General features: G+C 34.7%; 12 protein-coding genes across 12 annotated transcripts; 7 read left to right on the plus strand and 5 right to left on the minus strand.

Annotated features, from left to right (window-relative positions):
- Positions 1-128: 128 nt before the first annotated feature.
- Positions 129-2,620, plus strand: BmR1_04g09525 (elongation factor EF-G; the record flags this gene model as incomplete). The annotated part of the gene is made up of 7 exons (XM_021482797.1): positions 129-510; positions 566-1,593; positions 1,645-1,838; positions 1,920-2,067; positions 2,091-2,275; positions 2,298-2,517; positions 2,567-2,620. The coding sequence occupies 7 exons, from the start codon at positions 129-131 to the stop codon at positions 2,618-2,620; spliced, it is 2,211 nt and encodes a 736-aa protein (XP_021337953.1).
- Positions 2,824-5,580, plus strand: BmR1_04g09530 (conserved Plasmodium protein, unknown function; the record flags this gene model as incomplete). The annotated part of the gene is made up of 11 exons (XM_021482798.1): positions 2,824-2,944; positions 2,965-3,080; positions 3,103-3,198; positions 3,249-3,396; positions 3,417-3,946; positions 3,994-4,054; positions 4,076-4,273; positions 4,355-4,419; positions 4,484-4,704; positions 4,726-5,011; positions 5,032-5,580. 11 exons carry the CDS (start codon positions 2,824-2,826, stop codon positions 5,578-5,580), a joined length of 2,391 nt encoding a protein of 796 aa, XP_021337954.1.
- Positions 5,581-5,663: 83 nt separating this feature from the next.
- BmR1_04g09535 (conserved Plasmodium protein, unknown function) lies at positions 5,664-6,001 on the minus strand (the record flags this gene model as incomplete). Its single annotated transcript, XM_012795031.1, has 2 exons — positions 5,664-5,741; positions 5,762-6,001. The coding sequence occupies 2 exons, from the start codon at positions 5,999-6,001 to the stop codon at positions 5,664-5,666; spliced, it is 318 nt and encodes a 105-aa protein (XP_012650485.1).
- Positions 6,080-6,552, plus strand: BmR1_04g09540 (conserved Plasmodium protein, unknown function; the record flags this gene model as incomplete). The annotated part of the gene is made up of 3 exons (XM_012795032.1): positions 6,080-6,129; positions 6,150-6,385; positions 6,407-6,552. The coding sequence occupies 3 exons, from the start codon at positions 6,080-6,082 to the stop codon at positions 6,550-6,552; spliced, it is 432 nt and encodes a 143-aa protein (XP_012650486.1).
- BmR1_04g09545 (hypothetical protein) lies at positions 6,630-8,183 on the minus strand (the record flags this gene model as incomplete). Its single annotated transcript, XM_012795033.1, has 1 exon — positions 6,630-8,183. The coding sequence occupies one exon, from the start codon at positions 8,181-8,183 to the stop codon at positions 6,630-6,632; it is 1,554 nt and encodes a 517-aa protein (XP_012650487.1).
- Positions 8,184-8,627: 444 nt separating this feature from the next.
- Positions 8,628-10,343, plus strand: BmR1_04g09550 (hypothetical protein; the record flags this gene model as incomplete). The annotated part of the gene is given in 8 exon segments (XM_021482799.1): positions 8,628-8,843; positions 8,864-9,060; positions 9,081-9,274; positions 9,295-9,871; positions 9,892-9,997; positions 10,017-10,100; positions 10,184-10,267; positions 10,287-10,343. The coding sequence occupies 8 exon segments, from the start codon at positions 8,628-8,630 to the stop codon at positions 10,341-10,343; spliced, it is 1,515 nt and encodes a 504-aa protein (XP_021337955.1).
- A 6-nt stretch (positions 10,344-10,349) lies between these two features.
- Positions 10,350-11,179, plus strand: BmR1_04g09560 (20S proteasome subunit alpha 2; the record flags this gene model as incomplete). Its single annotated transcript, XM_012795035.1, has 3 exons — positions 10,350-10,709; positions 10,730-10,863; positions 10,885-11,179. The coding sequence occupies 3 exons, from the start codon at positions 10,350-10,352 to the stop codon at positions 11,177-11,179; spliced, it is 789 nt and encodes a 262-aa protein (XP_012650489.1).
- On the plus strand, positions 11,180-12,905 carry BmR1_04g09565 (Sorting and assembly machinery component 50 homolog A; the record flags this gene model as incomplete). Its single annotated transcript, XM_021482800.1, has 10 exons — positions 11,180-11,264; positions 11,285-11,373; positions 11,396-11,575; positions 11,597-11,689; positions 11,710-11,821; positions 11,899-12,007; positions 12,030-12,144; positions 12,167-12,404; positions 12,541-12,655; positions 12,677-12,905. 10 exons carry the CDS (start codon positions 11,180-11,182, stop codon positions 12,903-12,905), a joined length of 1,365 nt encoding a protein of 454 aa, XP_021337956.1.
- BmR1_04g09570 (hypothetical protein) lies at positions 13,076-13,291 on the minus strand (the record flags this gene model as incomplete). The annotated part of the gene is made up of 1 exon (XM_012795037.1): positions 13,076-13,291. The coding sequence occupies one exon, from the start codon at positions 13,289-13,291 to the stop codon at positions 13,076-13,078; it is 216 nt and encodes a 71-aa protein (XP_012650491.1).
- On the plus strand, positions 13,379-14,694 carry BmR1_04g09575 (Plasmodium falciparum domain of unknown function (CPW_WPC); the record flags this gene model as incomplete). Its single annotated transcript, XM_021482801.1, is given in 10 exon segments — positions 13,379-13,557; positions 13,578-13,827; positions 13,848-13,937; positions 13,959-14,013; positions 14,034-14,051; positions 14,073-14,134; positions 14,155-14,184; positions 14,206-14,332; positions 14,352-14,497; positions 14,518-14,694. The coding sequence occupies 10 exon segments, from the start codon at positions 13,379-13,381 to the stop codon at positions 14,692-14,694; spliced, it is 1,134 nt and encodes a 377-aa protein (XP_021337957.1).
- Positions 14,887-15,567, minus strand: BmR1_04g09580 (signal peptidase, endoplasmic reticulum-type; the record flags this gene model as incomplete). Its single annotated transcript, XM_012795039.1, has 3 exons — positions 14,887-15,165; positions 15,275-15,396; positions 15,417-15,567. 3 exons carry the CDS (start codon positions 15,565-15,567, stop codon positions 14,887-14,889), a joined length of 552 nt encoding a protein of 183 aa, XP_012650493.1.
- A 12-nt stretch (positions 15,568-15,579) lies between these two features.
- BmR1_04g09585 (hypothetical protein) lies at positions 15,580-16,254 on the minus strand (the record flags this gene model as incomplete). Its single annotated transcript, XM_012795040.1, has 1 exon — positions 15,580-16,254. The coding sequence occupies one exon, from the start codon at positions 16,252-16,254 to the stop codon at positions 15,580-15,582; it is 675 nt and encodes a 224-aa protein (XP_012650494.1).
- Positions 16,255-16,256: the final 2 nt, after the last annotated feature.

Below are 16,256 nucleotides of genomic sequence, written 5' to 3' on the forward strand. Positions count from 1 at the left end.
GTCATGAAAAGGCATTAAATAATATATATAAATAACATAGCTATAGCTCTATTCTTTTGTATGCATGCCAAGTGATGTAGTCTGGTGTATGGGTTAACATTAGATGCCCTATGGTCAGGTCAGGGTGAATGTGTGTAATAAATTATGTGAAACGGTCTACCGCATTTAAAATATCTTTTTTTTGTGCTAGACAACACAATTGCCATGCTTCCCTATTGGTTTTCCGGTGTCTACGTTATTTTAGCACGGGCAATTTAAGAAACATAGGCATATCCGCCCATATTGACTGTGGTAAAACCACTTTAACGGAGAGAATCCTCTTTTACACGGGGAAAATCAAACAGATTCACGAAGTGCGGGGTTCAGATGGCGTAGGAGCCAAGATGGATTCCATGGAATTGGAGAGGGAACGTGGTATTACCATTCAATCAGCCGCTACTTTTTGTAGCTGGAAGCTCAACGATGAAACTCCAATCAAAGATAAAGATTTAACTGACGGAGAGCCAGCTGGTAAGCCGACGCGTATGTTCAATATTAGTAAATAAAAATAGTGTGACTGATACAGGATACAATATAAACATAATAGATACTCCGGGACATGTGGATTTTACGGTAGAAGTAGAAAGAGCTTTGAAAGTTTTGGACGGTGCTATAATGTTGGTTTGTGCCGTTTCAGGAGTGCAAAGCCAAACGCTCACCGTGGATCGACAAATGAAGAGATATGAGGTACCTAGGTTGATTTTTATCAACAAATTGGATCGAGACGGTGCGGATCCCCTGAGATCCATTGAAGCAGTCAAAAAAAGGCTTGGTATCAATGCTGTTTTACTGCAAATACCAATTGGATTGGAGTCTAAGTTTTGCGGTGTTGTGGATTTAATTACCCAACGTGCTTACACTTTTAAGGGTAATTGGGGTGAACAAGTTCAGGTAATTGATGTTCCCTATGATTTAAAGGAGCAAGTGATTGAACATCGCAATAATCTTATATTATCTTTGGCAGATCTGGATGATGATATAGCCAATTTGTACCTAGACAACAAAGAGATACCGATCCATTTGCTATACAAGGTACTAAGAAAGTGTACTATTGATCGCAAGATATCGCCGGTTTTAATGGGTTCGGCCAAAGGCAATATTGGCGTACAACCCTTATTGGACGCTGTATGCCGATATTTGCCTAGTCCGTTAGAAATACCCCAAAAGGCCTTCATAGAAGATGGGTCGGAAATACAATTGCAATGCAGTGATAGGTTGCCATTTGTGGGCTATGCTTTCAAGGTATTAGAATCTGTATCGAACATGGGTCAATTAACCTTTATCAGGGTCTATCAAGGACAATTGAGGCAAGGAATGTCATTGTTGATTAATGATGGTATGGGTAAAAGGCAATCTGTTAAAAAGCTGTACAAAATGCACTCCAATGAAGTAATTAATGAAGAAAATGCTGCATCCGGGGATATTGTTGCTGTTAGTGGATTGTTTTGCAACAGCGGCATGACTCTAACTGATGGGAGGGTTAAATGTTCACTCGGTTCAATGCATATTCCCGAACTAGTTGTTTCATTCTCTATTAAGACTCCAAATTTCCAGGTGAATAAACCATCCATTCACATGATTGATTTGTTTTAAAAGCTTACATAGGATCTCGACAAATTTAGCAAGGCAATAAACAGATTTCAGAAAGAGGATCCAACGTTTCGAGTGCACACAGATCCAGAATCTAAGGAGACAATAATTTCCGGAATGGGAGAACTGCATTTATCTATCTACATTGAAAGAATGAGGAGAGAGTATGGAATTGAGCTCAAGACCGGGCGGCCTCAGGTCAATTTTAGGTAACAACCGCACTAAAATTTAAATAATTGTCATTTGTAAATGTACAATTATTTATTGCATGGAAAATAATACTGACACAGAGAAGCAATAACCAAACGAGTCGATTACAATTACACACATAAGATACAATCAGGAGGCGCTGGTCAATATGCCAAGATAATTGGCTACTTTGAACCAATTGAGGATGATCCAAATGATTTTATGGATGTTCAATTTAAGTCACTACTTGTAAACTGTTGTTATTGATGCAGATTGGGAATGATGTGCCGCCAAATTATGTTCCGGCCATACAAAAGGGGTTCATGGAATGTGCTAAAAAGGGACTTTTATGCGAAAAACCCCTGGTGAACACTAGGTTCGTAGTAAGCGACGGTGCCAGCCACGAAGTGGATTCGTCTGAATACTCATTTAAGCAGGCAGCAATTGGCGCTTTTAAGTAAGTTTAATAATAATTAAAGGAATTTTTATCTAAAGGGCGACCCTGTGATTCTGGAACCAATAATGAACGTAGAAGCATTGGTGCCCGCGGAGTTTCAAAGTGCAACGATTTCATTGTTGACAAGAAAGAAGGGGGTTATTACCAATACCGTTAGGAATGGCGAAACTATTGCTATTCACGCAAATGTTGCTTTGAAGGATATGTTCGGATTTATAACCGATTTGAGGTCTGCTACACAGGTGTGTAATTTATATAATTTTTATACCAATAGATTGACTAATCAATTAGGGACAGGGCGAGTTTTCTATGGAATTTTACCAGTATCAGGAAATGACCCAATGAACTAGCGTAATTGTTTAATCGTATAAACAAGTATTACCATGAGTTGAGTCGGTGTGTTGGGTATTTATTATTAATTGTTCTGTTAATTTTTTGAAAAAAACGTAAAAATCCTGGTGTTTTATGGTGATACATTAACCATAATACTTGTTCTGGTGCTGATATGTTAAATTATAATTGGGCAAAATAACCCATTAGCAGCTCCCATGCACCCATTTTGTGTCGCTTTGGGTTCTTTGGTGGAGGATTCTGTACAATATGTCGATTTGGTCAAACTTACAACGCTCGCCTCCACCAAATCATCTTACATTGTTATAGGGAGGGAAGGTGCCGGCAAGTTTATTTAGCAATCTATTTTCTGACCAAGGAATTGGAGTTGACTTTTGATAAAATCAGTTTCGATGATTTGCAGAGTCTGCATCTCAAAGATTTTGACACACTGGTTATTAAATTCGGCACTAAAGTAACTAGACTATTTGAATTAGATAACAACATGGACAATCGTAGTTAACGATAGAAAATCGTTACTAAATTCGCTTTTAGCAGCATATAAAACTAGGTCATTACTCTATTTCAAAAATGTAAGGTTGAAACCCATTGATATGAATATCACCAATAACGACTGACCTAGACAAATCTACCTGTGTTTGAGGTAAAAGAAGATGCCAAAGAGGATGAATATTCGAAGCATGAAGATTCAAAATACGCTCTACTTTTTCCTAATACCAAAAAAATTACATTTTGTGGTTACTATTTTTACGTGCCGGATAATTTCCAAGGTAAGTTTAACCAGACCCAGACGTGACATTTATGCATGGTAAAATCTTAAACATGAAATCGGAATTCGGTAGTATGAAATTACAGATAATGAACCCTAAACCAATCGGCAAATATTCTATTTACGATCTATCGAATTTGGAATTATACATAATATCTGCTCTAGAGGGATTTAGGGCTAGATATATCAATGTCACGGTTTTAGATCGTGGTATTTTTGACAAAAAGATGAATTTGAACGACGATACTTCCTGCTGGACTGGATACTACATTTATGCCAGAACTCATACATCCCTCTGGGCCTATTATCATTTGAGACGATTGTACATCCCACCGCTGCTGGATTCTTACCAAGATATAATTTTTGAGTTCACTTCAGAAAGCATTATTAAAAATGCCAATTCGTTTTTTAATCGTACCACCTATCCTCCAGATTCAATCGCCTCCAACAAACGGCATGTCTTTTTTACCGACGTAATCCAAGCCAACATGGACTTGTTACTCTACGATTATAGCTTTTACAGCAGAATCTCTAGATTACTATCCTTGAAGGTATTTGTACATTCTCGCAAACAACACTATTAAATATTCACATTTAGGTTACATATCACTCTCTTATAAATGATTTCTCCTCTTCTCTAATTGATTTACTAATAAAAGGTAAGTTGCCAACTAGTGTAGGCGGATCTGCATTTGACGTTGAGATTACTACTTGCAAAAGTAACATGGTTAGAGAATGTTCAGAATTCGTTAACATCATAAAATTGAGTGTCCCTGGGCTATCTAACCAAAATGTTGATGGCAAAGATGCCACAATGAGGAGGTTAAGGATCTTTAACAAGTCATTGGCATCACATTTGGCGCATACAATTGATAAGGGTATGGCTATTCTGTCTTGAAGTTGGAAACCTCCAATTATTGTGCTGATTATTTGTCCTTATCGTATCGTTAATTATCTAGGTGATAAGTTTGGCGTCGGAGTTATTGGCAAGATTATCGCTAGCAATACAAACCTGAATCAGAAGGTATGTCTTATTTAAAGAAATAAAAATCATTTTTAAATTGAAATTTTAATATAATCTAATTTAGTCAATTGAGGGAATCCTTCACTATTTTTGCCATGCAATTGATAGGAATCTCTCAAGCGATTACTCACAGAGTACCCTTAACAAAATTTTTGAAATATGTACTCTATCCGATCTTTGGCATGTAAAGTGCCAACTACAAGCGGAGATGCTATCATTAACAATAAATTCTTATCCTTTCTACTGTTTGTTAGATTCAGGATATATTTTTTCAAAGATGCCATCGTAAGCAAGGCAATCACTCAGTACTGAAGCCTTCGTGGAGCTATTGTCAGCATTTATGCTCGTATGCGATCTTGATATGAAATTGATAATTGTTTCAAGATTCCTACAAACCTATAATTCATTCGATAACTCGTTATTGCCAATTGTATCTTCCATAACTAAATTGCTTGGTAAAGATATATCTAGGAAATTGACTTTACATCTACTAATATTAGCAACTAATTCCACATGTACAAACGATGAGTTTAAGGAGGAGTTTATAAGGCATGGGATTGCAGAAATTTTACCCAGAATTTTAATCAATCATGTACGCAATTATTTATTTAGGACTCTATGGTCGTGGAAGCAGCGCTTAAATTGATGATAAACCTCACAAAAAATCCCGATCATATCAAGGCTTTCATCAGTACAGGAGCCTGTAAAGTTGTATCCGATCTATTTTCCAGCCAAGAAAATGTGTGTAATTTGTCGGATGCCTCCGCTATTATTGGACAAGTTTGCAATTACAATTTTGCTAAGAACCATTTATTCGCGGATTGCGCCGAAAAGATTTCTAATTTGATGCTTGGCGGTAACACTAGCCCCCAAGTAGTCTTTGCATTATATCAATTGGCCAGTTGCAACTTTTACAACAAGTACATTATTGGTGAAAAGGTATTCCCCATAGTCGCCAAATTACTGCAATGTGATGATCCGCTTCTATTTGGAAATTCATTGAGATTGGTAATTGAACTTGCCCATTGTCCCCAATTTTCAATGAGAGAAGAGATTGGATTGATGATGGAGGCTGTTAGTAGGTTTTCTATGGACAAAAGATTTGCTGAACTTATCGATAGATTTAAATACGTGATATCAGCCTCGACCAGTAGTAGATAAAACAACTTTACGCAATATAATTTTACACAATTGTAGAAGTTGTGGCTAATGCAAAATTTATACAAGGTTTTGAGATAGTTAAGTCAGTTATCCCTAATATATCGTTTTGGGGGAACCCCCTTGTTTATTAGCCAAAGAAGTGAATTTGAAAGCTCGGATAGCTGAATCAACAGTAGCTTACACTGGATATATCGCAGGTGTACTGAAGTAATTTCCAAGATAAACCGAAATAAAGTAAAATCACTGCCATGGGCTGAAAAAACAATGTTGCGATTTCAAGTTTTGTAAAATATTCTATCGCCTTAGGCTTTGTATTTGTGTATTTCAATTTTTTAATACATTTAAAAATTCTTTTCTGTTGAACATTCAAATTGCGACTGGGATTCAAATATTTACCACACCCATGAAATTTGCTAAACATGTGGTGTCATACATACTCAACAATATTTGTGTTAACATGTGTTAACTTTTTTTCAAATAGGCAATATAAATAGTTACTATGAAAATAGAGTCATTTTTCCAATGGCGTAATTTTATGAAGCCAAAATTGTAAAGTATATTTAATGTAGACCTGGTGGAGCTCGTATTTATAATCCTCCCAAATTTAATTTAAACGAATATGGATTTAGACGCTTCGCTAGGAAACCTCCATACTTTAAATTTAGAAGATATCAACATCCAGTGATCACTACCAACTACCAACCCCTGCCTATAAAATACAACCGAACTATATTCATCAATTATTCGTGGGATCACGCCACTATTGTTCACCAATTAAAGGAGGATATTGAAAAGGAATTTAAGGGTATGAATTAGTTTCACTTAGGAATTAAAGTGGAAACAATAGGAAATGATGAGGGGATGTTTTCTATTCAATCTGAGTCTGGCAAATTACTTTATAAACTCGGGAAGGATAAAAAATCTACTATCGTAACGCCTGAAATTTGCAATTTATTGCATAATTCATTGTAAAATGGGGTTTTGTAAGATAAATTTTTCAGCTACTGTACAATTAGGGGCATATTGCCTTAATTTTTAGTTAACTATTTCTAGTCAACTTGCGACTGTGATATGTTAGATTCATTATCTCCAAGTTTCAACCTTTCTATGCATTTCCTAATTAATTTAATATCCAAAGCCCGAAATTGTACATTTTCATCAGCCTTATTCTTCACAGTCATTAACAAACTTTTCAATGTATTTTTTACATTGTTTTTCATTTCTACAATGTCACATGGACTAAAGTTAGAATTGGGACTAGATAAGTCCACTCTGTATATTTTGTCTAGGGAATTGATAGATGATGACAATTCCATGGGTGACATTTCCTTTGACATCTGTTGGGCCAGGGTGCAAAATTTAGCTAAAAATCCCTTCCTCAATACGGAGGACTTTGAATATGCCTTTATCAACACGGAAACATCCGTCGCAGCGAATTTACAATCGCAATTCTCCAATTGGATTGAGAAGTTGGTGAATAATTTATCATCTACAACGCCAACTTTTGCCAACCCATTCAATATGTTGCAATAATTTTGCGGGATGTAATTGGAGAAATCATTAACATAACATAATTTGACCGAACAAGCTTTATAAAATTTTGTTATATTTTGATCTTTGAAGTTGTGATTGAATTTTGCAAATGCGGCTAATACGTTGCCATAGCACTGAGGTGTAAAATCGTCCAATTTGTCTATAAGATATTTGGCAGATACAACAAAACTGTTTTTGTGGGGATAGTCAATTTTAGCGTAAGCATTTAAAACATTAATTATACCTCTAGGAGTAAATTCTAATATTCTATTAACCAAATTGCAACCAATTCGATAGTACAATCCTTCATTTTTAATTCCCAATTTACCATACCCATTTGCAATATTGGAAATACCCTGTACAGTAATACCTCCATTATCTAATCGAGCTGATATAATTGGGATTAATCTGTTCAAAAATGTTATATATTTATCCCTATCCGATGAATTACACGCCAACTTGGAGATAGAATTTACAATGTTTGACAATGATTGATCTGAGAAATGATCCTTTTGAGAGTCAGCCGCCTTAATCAACAAATTAACATCCCTTTTCCTATTATTCTTCCTGTTACATAATGCTGTAATGAGCATAGACGTGTCTTGTTCAGTGAGATCCCTTGTGTTTACAAATTGTTTTATAGGCTTGTTTAAAAATAATTTTGATGATGGATTGAGCTTTGTTAGTGAAAAAATTGCATTACTTGATTCCCTAGCCGTAATTGAATCTAGACAACTATTTAATCTATCCGAAGCTGCGTTTAAAAAACTTTCATTGTTATAATTTAGGTTGGAAAAGGAATTCAAAATTGTGCATACATCTCTAACGTCCAAGCATTTTAGTAAAAATGGTCGTTTGTCATCCTTATCATAAGTTATTAGTTTATTGGTTATCTTTCTGAGGTAATCATGCGATACTATGTCACTCCTTTTACTTAAAATATTGATACAGCATGCGATCATGGAGCCACTTAACCTAGGGATTACACAAACAAACTTTTTAATTACCCTTTCAGCGTCCGAGGCTGATTTCAAACGGGATATTTCATTAGCTAAGAAAGGATACTTCATGAATGGGGAGTGGATGCGCACTGACCATGATGTAATACTTGAATTGTGTTATACAATCATTCTTAAATACAAAAAGCACATGCAAGAATTTACATTGAATTAAAATTTTAATTTAACTTGTGGAATTTCTATATGTCTCATCCATTCCTAACGAGTGGCTATAAATTTGCAGAACTGTTAATATAATGTAGTTGGATTACCAATGTGTACTTGTTAATCCGAGTCTAACAACGCATTTTCCAATGTTTTTTATTAATATATTACTAATACTCACATATTCCCATCACACATCCGGCATCAAATATAGAAATAGGAAATTAGCTATCAGTGATAAGCATGCTGAATCAATAGATAATAGAAATAATGTTTTACAATACATGAGAGAGATTTGCAGCATGTCTATCCCCTCTTTAGGTGTTTGGAATTAACTTAGAATTTTTAGGAATGGGATATGACGCGGTAATTGGAGATCCTCTGGGAAATTCAGATTCACATTCTGACATAGGGTATAAATTACCAATCATATCAATTCCCATTAAGAAGTGGGATTATAATAAATATTTATCAACATCTTTTAAAATAGACTCATTTTTCAGTGATAAATGTAATGTCAATGGGATGTGGATTAGGAAATCTACTTCATGCGAGCAACGGGCCATAGTAATATAAAATTTATTTAGCCATCCTTTATGAAAACAACTGAATCGTTACATTTGAATGATACGCATGATGCGGGTGATTTGATGAATAAAAAAGTAATACAAGTCGCAATAAAAAATAATACATTGAAGAAAACTTTAAAGGGGAATATTCATACAAATGTTGATAAATTAATCTGTTCAATTTATGAAGCAGGAATTATTACTCCAAATGAATGGTAAATTGAAACTAATTTAGGAATTATACTAAGGAATTTAATAGTGCCGTTAAGACGCTACCAGAAAATTTTGATAGACATGAAATATACAATACATGTCCGGTAAAACTTTTTATAGAAAAATCTGAAGATTTTAGATGTTCTAAAGTTGTAAAGCCTTGGATTAATTTTTTTAAAAAGTTTGGAACTCACATAATAACTTCAATTTTAGTTGGTGAGAAATAAAATATTAAGGCGGACAAATGTTAAATATGGAATTGTATTCCGATATGACAGATAAAATTGTCGGTAAAAATTTAGAGAATGGTGACTCTAAGTCCGCAAATAAAAGTAATTATAAGAATTTGGTTTCGACAAAAAAATCCATTTTTGATCAATGGTCTATTGGCGGTGTACCTAAAGGTAAATTATTCTTGGGAAATTCTGCAAATATGAAAGGAGAATATTCAAACTGGGCAAAATCTGTGTATGAAAACCCAATGCCAATCCATTGTGGATTGGAGGAAATATTTGCAATCTCCGATGAAAAAGCTTTTAAAAAACTTCTAAAGCCTTACAGAAATGCAATTAAATACTATTACGAACTGCTTGGACCTCCTAACAAAGTAGGCAATATGTCAATGGGTGTATTTAACTCCCTAAACAAACTGGTAATAACGGTTCTAATTCATAAGTTAAGTGGAATGAGCATGATAATACAACATGGAAAATACCCATTTTCCCATTGTAAGGATAATGAAGAGGTAGTAGCTGGGTTTTCGTTGCAAATTGTTGATGATAAAATGGAATTCGAACAATGTGAATCGGGAAGGTATTAATTTTGTAACTTAGAGATGGATGCATGGGAAAGGGTGAAGCTGAATCTTCATTTACGTTCATATTATGTTCTAAAGAGCCTAATGAATTAATCACATCAATAGCATATAATGATCAAGAGGTATTTGTTTGTAACCTAGGTAAATTGCCCTGATAATTACATTATAGCATTAGGATATACTGAGTCTATTAGACACGTTAAGGGGGAGAATTCAGTATCTAGAGTATGTAGATTGAATTGGGATTGTTTGTATTTGTTATTTAAATATTTTTAAATAACAAATGGTATATTGCGACTAAGATTTAGTGTAATAGAGGTGATAGAAACTGTGGCAGCAAAGGTAAAAACACCTGGGTAATGTGTGTACATGAAAGCGTGCCTGGAATTATGGTAATATAATATCAATCAGAATTTTAAAAGTGAAAATTTTACGGAGCTCGACAGACTTATTAGAATCTTCAAATGATTACTGATGAGACGGTACCCCCTAAAACAAGTAATAACAAACCGGTGTTGGGTTGGTATATGTTTTGCTATAGGTTTAGATAAAATGCCTGGTGAAAACGAATATAATTTTTCACTAACGACATTTAGTCCATCTGGAAAATTAGTTCAAATAGAATATGCGCTGAATGGTGTGGCTAAAGGGTCACCCACAATTGGAATTAAAGCGAAAGACGGTGTTGTTATAGCTGCAGAAAAGAAGATGTCATCGACATTGATAGATGATAATTCATTCAACAAAATTGAACATTTTACAGAAAATATCGGAGTTGTAGCTGCGGGTATGCCTGCAGACTTCCGTATAGTAGTTAAGAAGGGCAGGAAGGAGGTATTATTAATATCAATTAGGCTATAAAACATAAGTTACAATATGGAGAAAATATTCCCGGGGCGCAATTGGTTAAAAAGGTTGCGTCTGTTATGCAAGAATACACCCATTCTGGGGGAGTTAGACCTTTTGGTATATCACTTTTAGTTGCGTCGTATGTGTATATTTAATTTAGTTATGATGAGAATGGGCCGCAGCTATTTCAAATTGATCCTTCAGGTGCATATTTTCCGTGGAAAGCAGCTGCAATCGGGAGTAGAATGCAAAGTAATAAGTCTTTTTTGGAAAGGAGGCATAGCAACGATTTAGAATTAGAGGATGCTATACACATTGCAATTTTGACACTAAAGGATTGCTTTGAAGGAGAATTAACTAACAAAAATATAGAAATCGGGATTGTTGGAAAAAGCAAAAAATTCGAAATTTTAACTCCCGACATCATAGCGGACTACCTCAGTGAGATCAATTAGATGACAGATCCCCCAATAGTAAATTTGAATGAAAACAAGCCTTTGGGGGATATCTTAGTTGAATTTATAGGACTAAATAGAATTTGTAATTTTTCTTTGATCTAGCCCAGTCTAACTTTCGGCGTCATGTAGAACTTATTAAATCTTCCACAAATGTTATCGAACTGTTACAAAATATAAATCACACAAATCAAGTAGTCAAATTGTTGAATACAGGTCCTTTCACAATTGGGAATATTTCAACCTTTCGAGCGAAATGGCCATGAAGCCTATGCTTTTGCCGATATAAAACGGGGTGCCAATCCAGGTGACGTGAAAGTGGAAATTAGTGTTAAAGAACAACGACCAAATTGCAGTTTTGGCGCAAATGTAGATTCTAGGAGCAATGCTGGTTTCGTAAATCATAAATATATGTAGGAAGCAAAGGCTACAATACCTGGATTCATGGGATATATTAATAATTTGGAATTAAATGCCAATATTTCAGGGACAAGTAGTAACCAATTGGATGTAAATTGGTGTTAATTTAGTGTATTTTAAACATTCCTCAACCTTTCGGATTCAATATTTATGGATCACTACAGTTGTTCAAGACCATGCAAGATAACTCATATCAATCATCCTTCTTTGCTGATATAAAGGGTATGTAACCGTTAAATGCCATCTAATTCCTACGCATCACAGAGATTTATGCATTTATTGTATCTAATATCATTAAGGTCTAAATCTATCACTAAGAGATTCAAAATCAAGACATTGCTTTAGCTGGGGGACTTCAATTAGGGACCTAGTACCTCTGTATAACGATAAGAGAAGAGCATCAGAAAGGTAATTAATCGTAATGATTCAGCATTTTATCTAGTTGCGGTAGATCTATAAAAAATTCTGTGAAATACAAATTTCACAGAGATGAAATTGAGACGGATCAAGTACCGATATCCGGAAATGCAACCAGTTGCTCATTGGTAATAATTCAGTTTTACCCAGGAATTTGGAATTGCAGGGGGAGATTCAAGATTTGCCAAATTCGAAGCAGAAGCTCTTTACGCCAAAAAGTTAAATGATTTTATGGTTTTCAATCTAATGGCAAGTGTTGGTTATTTGAATCATTTACCCGTATACCACAAGAAAAGTCATTTGCTGGATCGGTTCTATTTTAGTGGTACATCAGGCAGCAGTCGTTTATTTCGCGGGTTTTCTAAATTAATTGGTCCTTTTGATACAGGTATGAAGCTTTAAAGACTTGATTATGCCTTGAAAAGCTGATGTGGTCTTTTTAGTTTAACATCAATTTTAAAACCTATAAATCTCAATATATAACTCGTGTCTAACATCTAATTGATGTGGCTTGGCTTATTTAGGGTTTAGAAATGATGATGGACAGTGGAAACCCTGTTATGATTATTTGGGCGGCGATTACTACAGTAACGTCCAAATAACAATGTATTTTTTGAACAAAAAAGTCCCCTTTTTCCAGTACCTAAAACATATATCTAGGCCCATGTTGTGCACTAATCTTGGCACTCTATCATCCCTTAAAGGATCGGATTTATCGAATATTTACTCCCAAGCCGCAAACGATTTAAGAGCTTCAGTTGGTGCCGGAGTATCCATGAACGTTGGAACAGGGGTTTGGCTTGAATGTTGTATTTCTTATCCTTTATTATCACAACAAAATGATGTACCATCGAATGTTCATATTGGTCTCCGCTTTAAACCAAGCTGACACTCATTTTTTAATTTTAATTTAGCACAGCGATCAAGCATATATATATATATAATATTAATTTAATACATATTTTGCATCTCAAAACTATTGATAGTTGATTTTCATGATAAAATTACATGTAAAATGATATGTGTATATTATTAGCATCAATAACAAGTTTAAAATTGCTACTGGTCATATTTGGGAGCCCTTTCATTTGGATCATGGAGATATGTGCTTACAACTGGAATGGTTAGCATAAACCCAGCCAAAGCGGCATAAATCCCTACTGAAGGCAGTCTCCATCCAGGTTTCGGATTAACAGCTTCATTAACAACATTTGGATTGTATTTTGTTCTTTTATATTCCGGAATTGTCCTCAAGATCCTAGATATACGATACATTTTTGAAATTATACAATTTAGATTCTAACGGACCTTTATAAATCACATGGACATCCACTAGTAATACATTATAATGGGGTAAACAACATGAGCCTTCCCCTTTCAATTAACACATATATAAATAATGTTGCACATTTTGCAATTAAACAAACAAAATTGTTTATCATCGCAATTAACATTATACACACCCTAATATTGGTAGCTGGATGTGTCAAAAGTAAAGATGCTTCCGAACCATTTATCCTTGATGTAGATGATAATCCAATGTAAATATAATGTGATTTAGAATCTCAGGCCTCTTTCATTCCTCTGATAAGATACCCAGACAAATTTTTGATAAATTAGAGGGGGAAATATTGAAGGATGAATTGGAATACTGTACAGATGGTATCAGTGTGTGTCCAGATAATTGGGAATTTATTAATTCCACGGGAATGTGTAGAGCACCTATTGATTATAATGGATTCTGTGATAAATTAATGGACTTCTCATCATTCACCGATGAAGCTAAAATTGATTGGGCTTCCTCTTGTGATGTAAATGGGCGTTTATTTAGGTTCATTGGAAAAGTTGTAGTGAGTCGAGAAAGGATAGTAAACAAGTGCAAAAGGAAGATTGGATAACGACTTGTAAAAGTGGCTATAATGTAACTAATGTGTTTATTTAGTTGTCTCTGTGCCCATACGGATTTAAATTTGATGGAGTCTCACATTGTATACCAGGTTTTTAATAATTAATCTAGTTTACGGAGTTTATCAAGGTTTTTGAATAGTTTATTAAGGGCCCTGTCTGGTAAATATTGATTTTTCGACATTTTCTGAAGGAGATAAAATTGAATGGAGTGTAAGTGGCACAATATTTAGAAATCGTGTAAAGCATACTGGCCTTGCAACGTAAAACAGCATATTATTTAGGATGGAAAATTTGAAACTTTCACTGAATGTCCTATAAATTGGGAAATTTATTCTGGCTATTGTATGCCGCCTAAGAATTACAAAGGCCCATGTAACTCTAAAAATAAATTCACCTATTACACACCAGGTATTAAATATTTTATCAGAAATGAAGAAAGACTTTTGTGTTAAGTGTCAAATCTATTGTGCAAATGAGGACTCTGCATCTGTAGATACTAGTGATCAACAACATAATCTAAATTGGAATAAACCGTGTCCTGAAGGGTGGATGGAAGTAAATAGGGGCGATGAGGTAATTTATGGAAAAATTAGATTTGGTGTAACCCTGGGAGTGAGGTTAGAAAATGCCACGGGGAGGTGACATTTAAATCGGAAACTGCTAAGCGCGCATGGGCTTCTTATTGCGATCAACCATGGGAGTCTATAAATAAGGATAAATACGACGATAAAGTCCAATTGTTAATTAGGGGGTTTTCTGGGCCGCTATAATAAAATTTTTAATTTCTTAATGACTACTTTGTAAATAATTGCTAAATTTTTATAATTTACCAATATTAACCATTTAAATTTGCCAATCTTTGGTAAACTAGATTCATTTGTAGTAATAAACATTTTTTAAAAAAAGTTATAATTATTCTACAATGATTTTAATGAAAATATCATTGAAAAAATAATCTCCAACTAGCTCGTTGATGCGATGGCAAAGATGATTAGGCATATGGCTATAAGTTTAATTTTCGGATTTGAATTTAGAAGAATAGTCAACATTCCCAATTTTGGCAATTTGTATAAGGTAGTTCCCAAAACATGAGAACACTTTAACCATCTTTGTCTATTCCTATACAAACTACGATCATCAACATTGTTATTATCTCCCTTGGTCAATATTGAGTAGAGTCCATTGATATCTTTATGTACATTCATCGCACGATGTACAATGGGAATTTCCCTTTGATCAATCTAAATCAGATTGCACATTATGGAATCAATAAACAGGAACTATTAAATATACATTTAAACAAATATTTAAGTGATACATAGATGTTATATAAAGGGAGTGAATAATTACCTTGAACACAATAATATCTCCCGCATTGATAGTGTTGTTTTTCTTAAGAAAAAGCAAATCTCCACGAACAAACCCGGGCTCCATGCTACCACTAAGAACTACAACTACTGGTGAATCAGTCCCTATGTCTAATAACTCATACCCGTGGCATATATTGCAAATTTCCATACCATTAAAGCAGTTAAAATTACACAAGATAAGACTAAAGTTTGTTCAACAAGTCTTCGCCATTGCTTAAGGGTATCTTTAAGGTCATTATACTTGCCTATAACCTCAGCTTTAATGTAATCCATTAGTACACCCCATCAGTAAGCAACCATAGGAAATGCTGTAAAACAACATGTGGTAATGAGTTTTCCTCTTTTCCTAAGCGCTTTTGAAAAATGTAGCTGCGAACCTATATATCTTGATAATGCTAATGCTGGTTTCCCAAATACCTTTGATATATCAAATTTTGGTGCGATTGGAGGTGTGAATATTAGAGCACAATAGGATAATGGTGTTCCTGACTGTGGCAGAATCGTTGCATAATCTAAGTCAAATGTGAATGATGAATTTCCATCCGCATCAGGTGATCTTCCTCCCGACCAACCATATAAACTCCCCTTGTCACTTCTTCTACCAAAGCGATGTGTATCATATCCAACCAACGCTGAGTTGTATGGCGTTTTAATGTTTTTTAAAAAGACCTCTGGAGATCTACTATATGGCCTTTTAGCTACTACTTTACATAAAACGCCCTGATCAGTTTTCGCCAAATGTTCCTGGGGGACCTCCTCTGCATCATCTATTGCATCCAGCAAAGTGAAATTGGCAGCAACATTATCATCAGAATTAGCATCTACACTTGCATTTGCAGGCTTTTTATCCTTAGCTGCTAAACTAAATGGCAAATAAAGTGAAAAACAAAAAATTATTTCGAAATAGTTTATCATCTGCATTATTAGTAATGAATCTTGAAATTGAAAATTAAGAGCCATTA

The sequence above is a fragment of the Babesia microti genome, chromosome IV, assembly GCF_000691945.2.
Source record: "Babesia microti strain RI chromosome IV, complete genome".
Taxonomy (NCBI): Eukaryota; Apicomplexa; class Aconoidasida; order Piroplasmida; family Babesiidae; genus Babesia; species Babesia microti.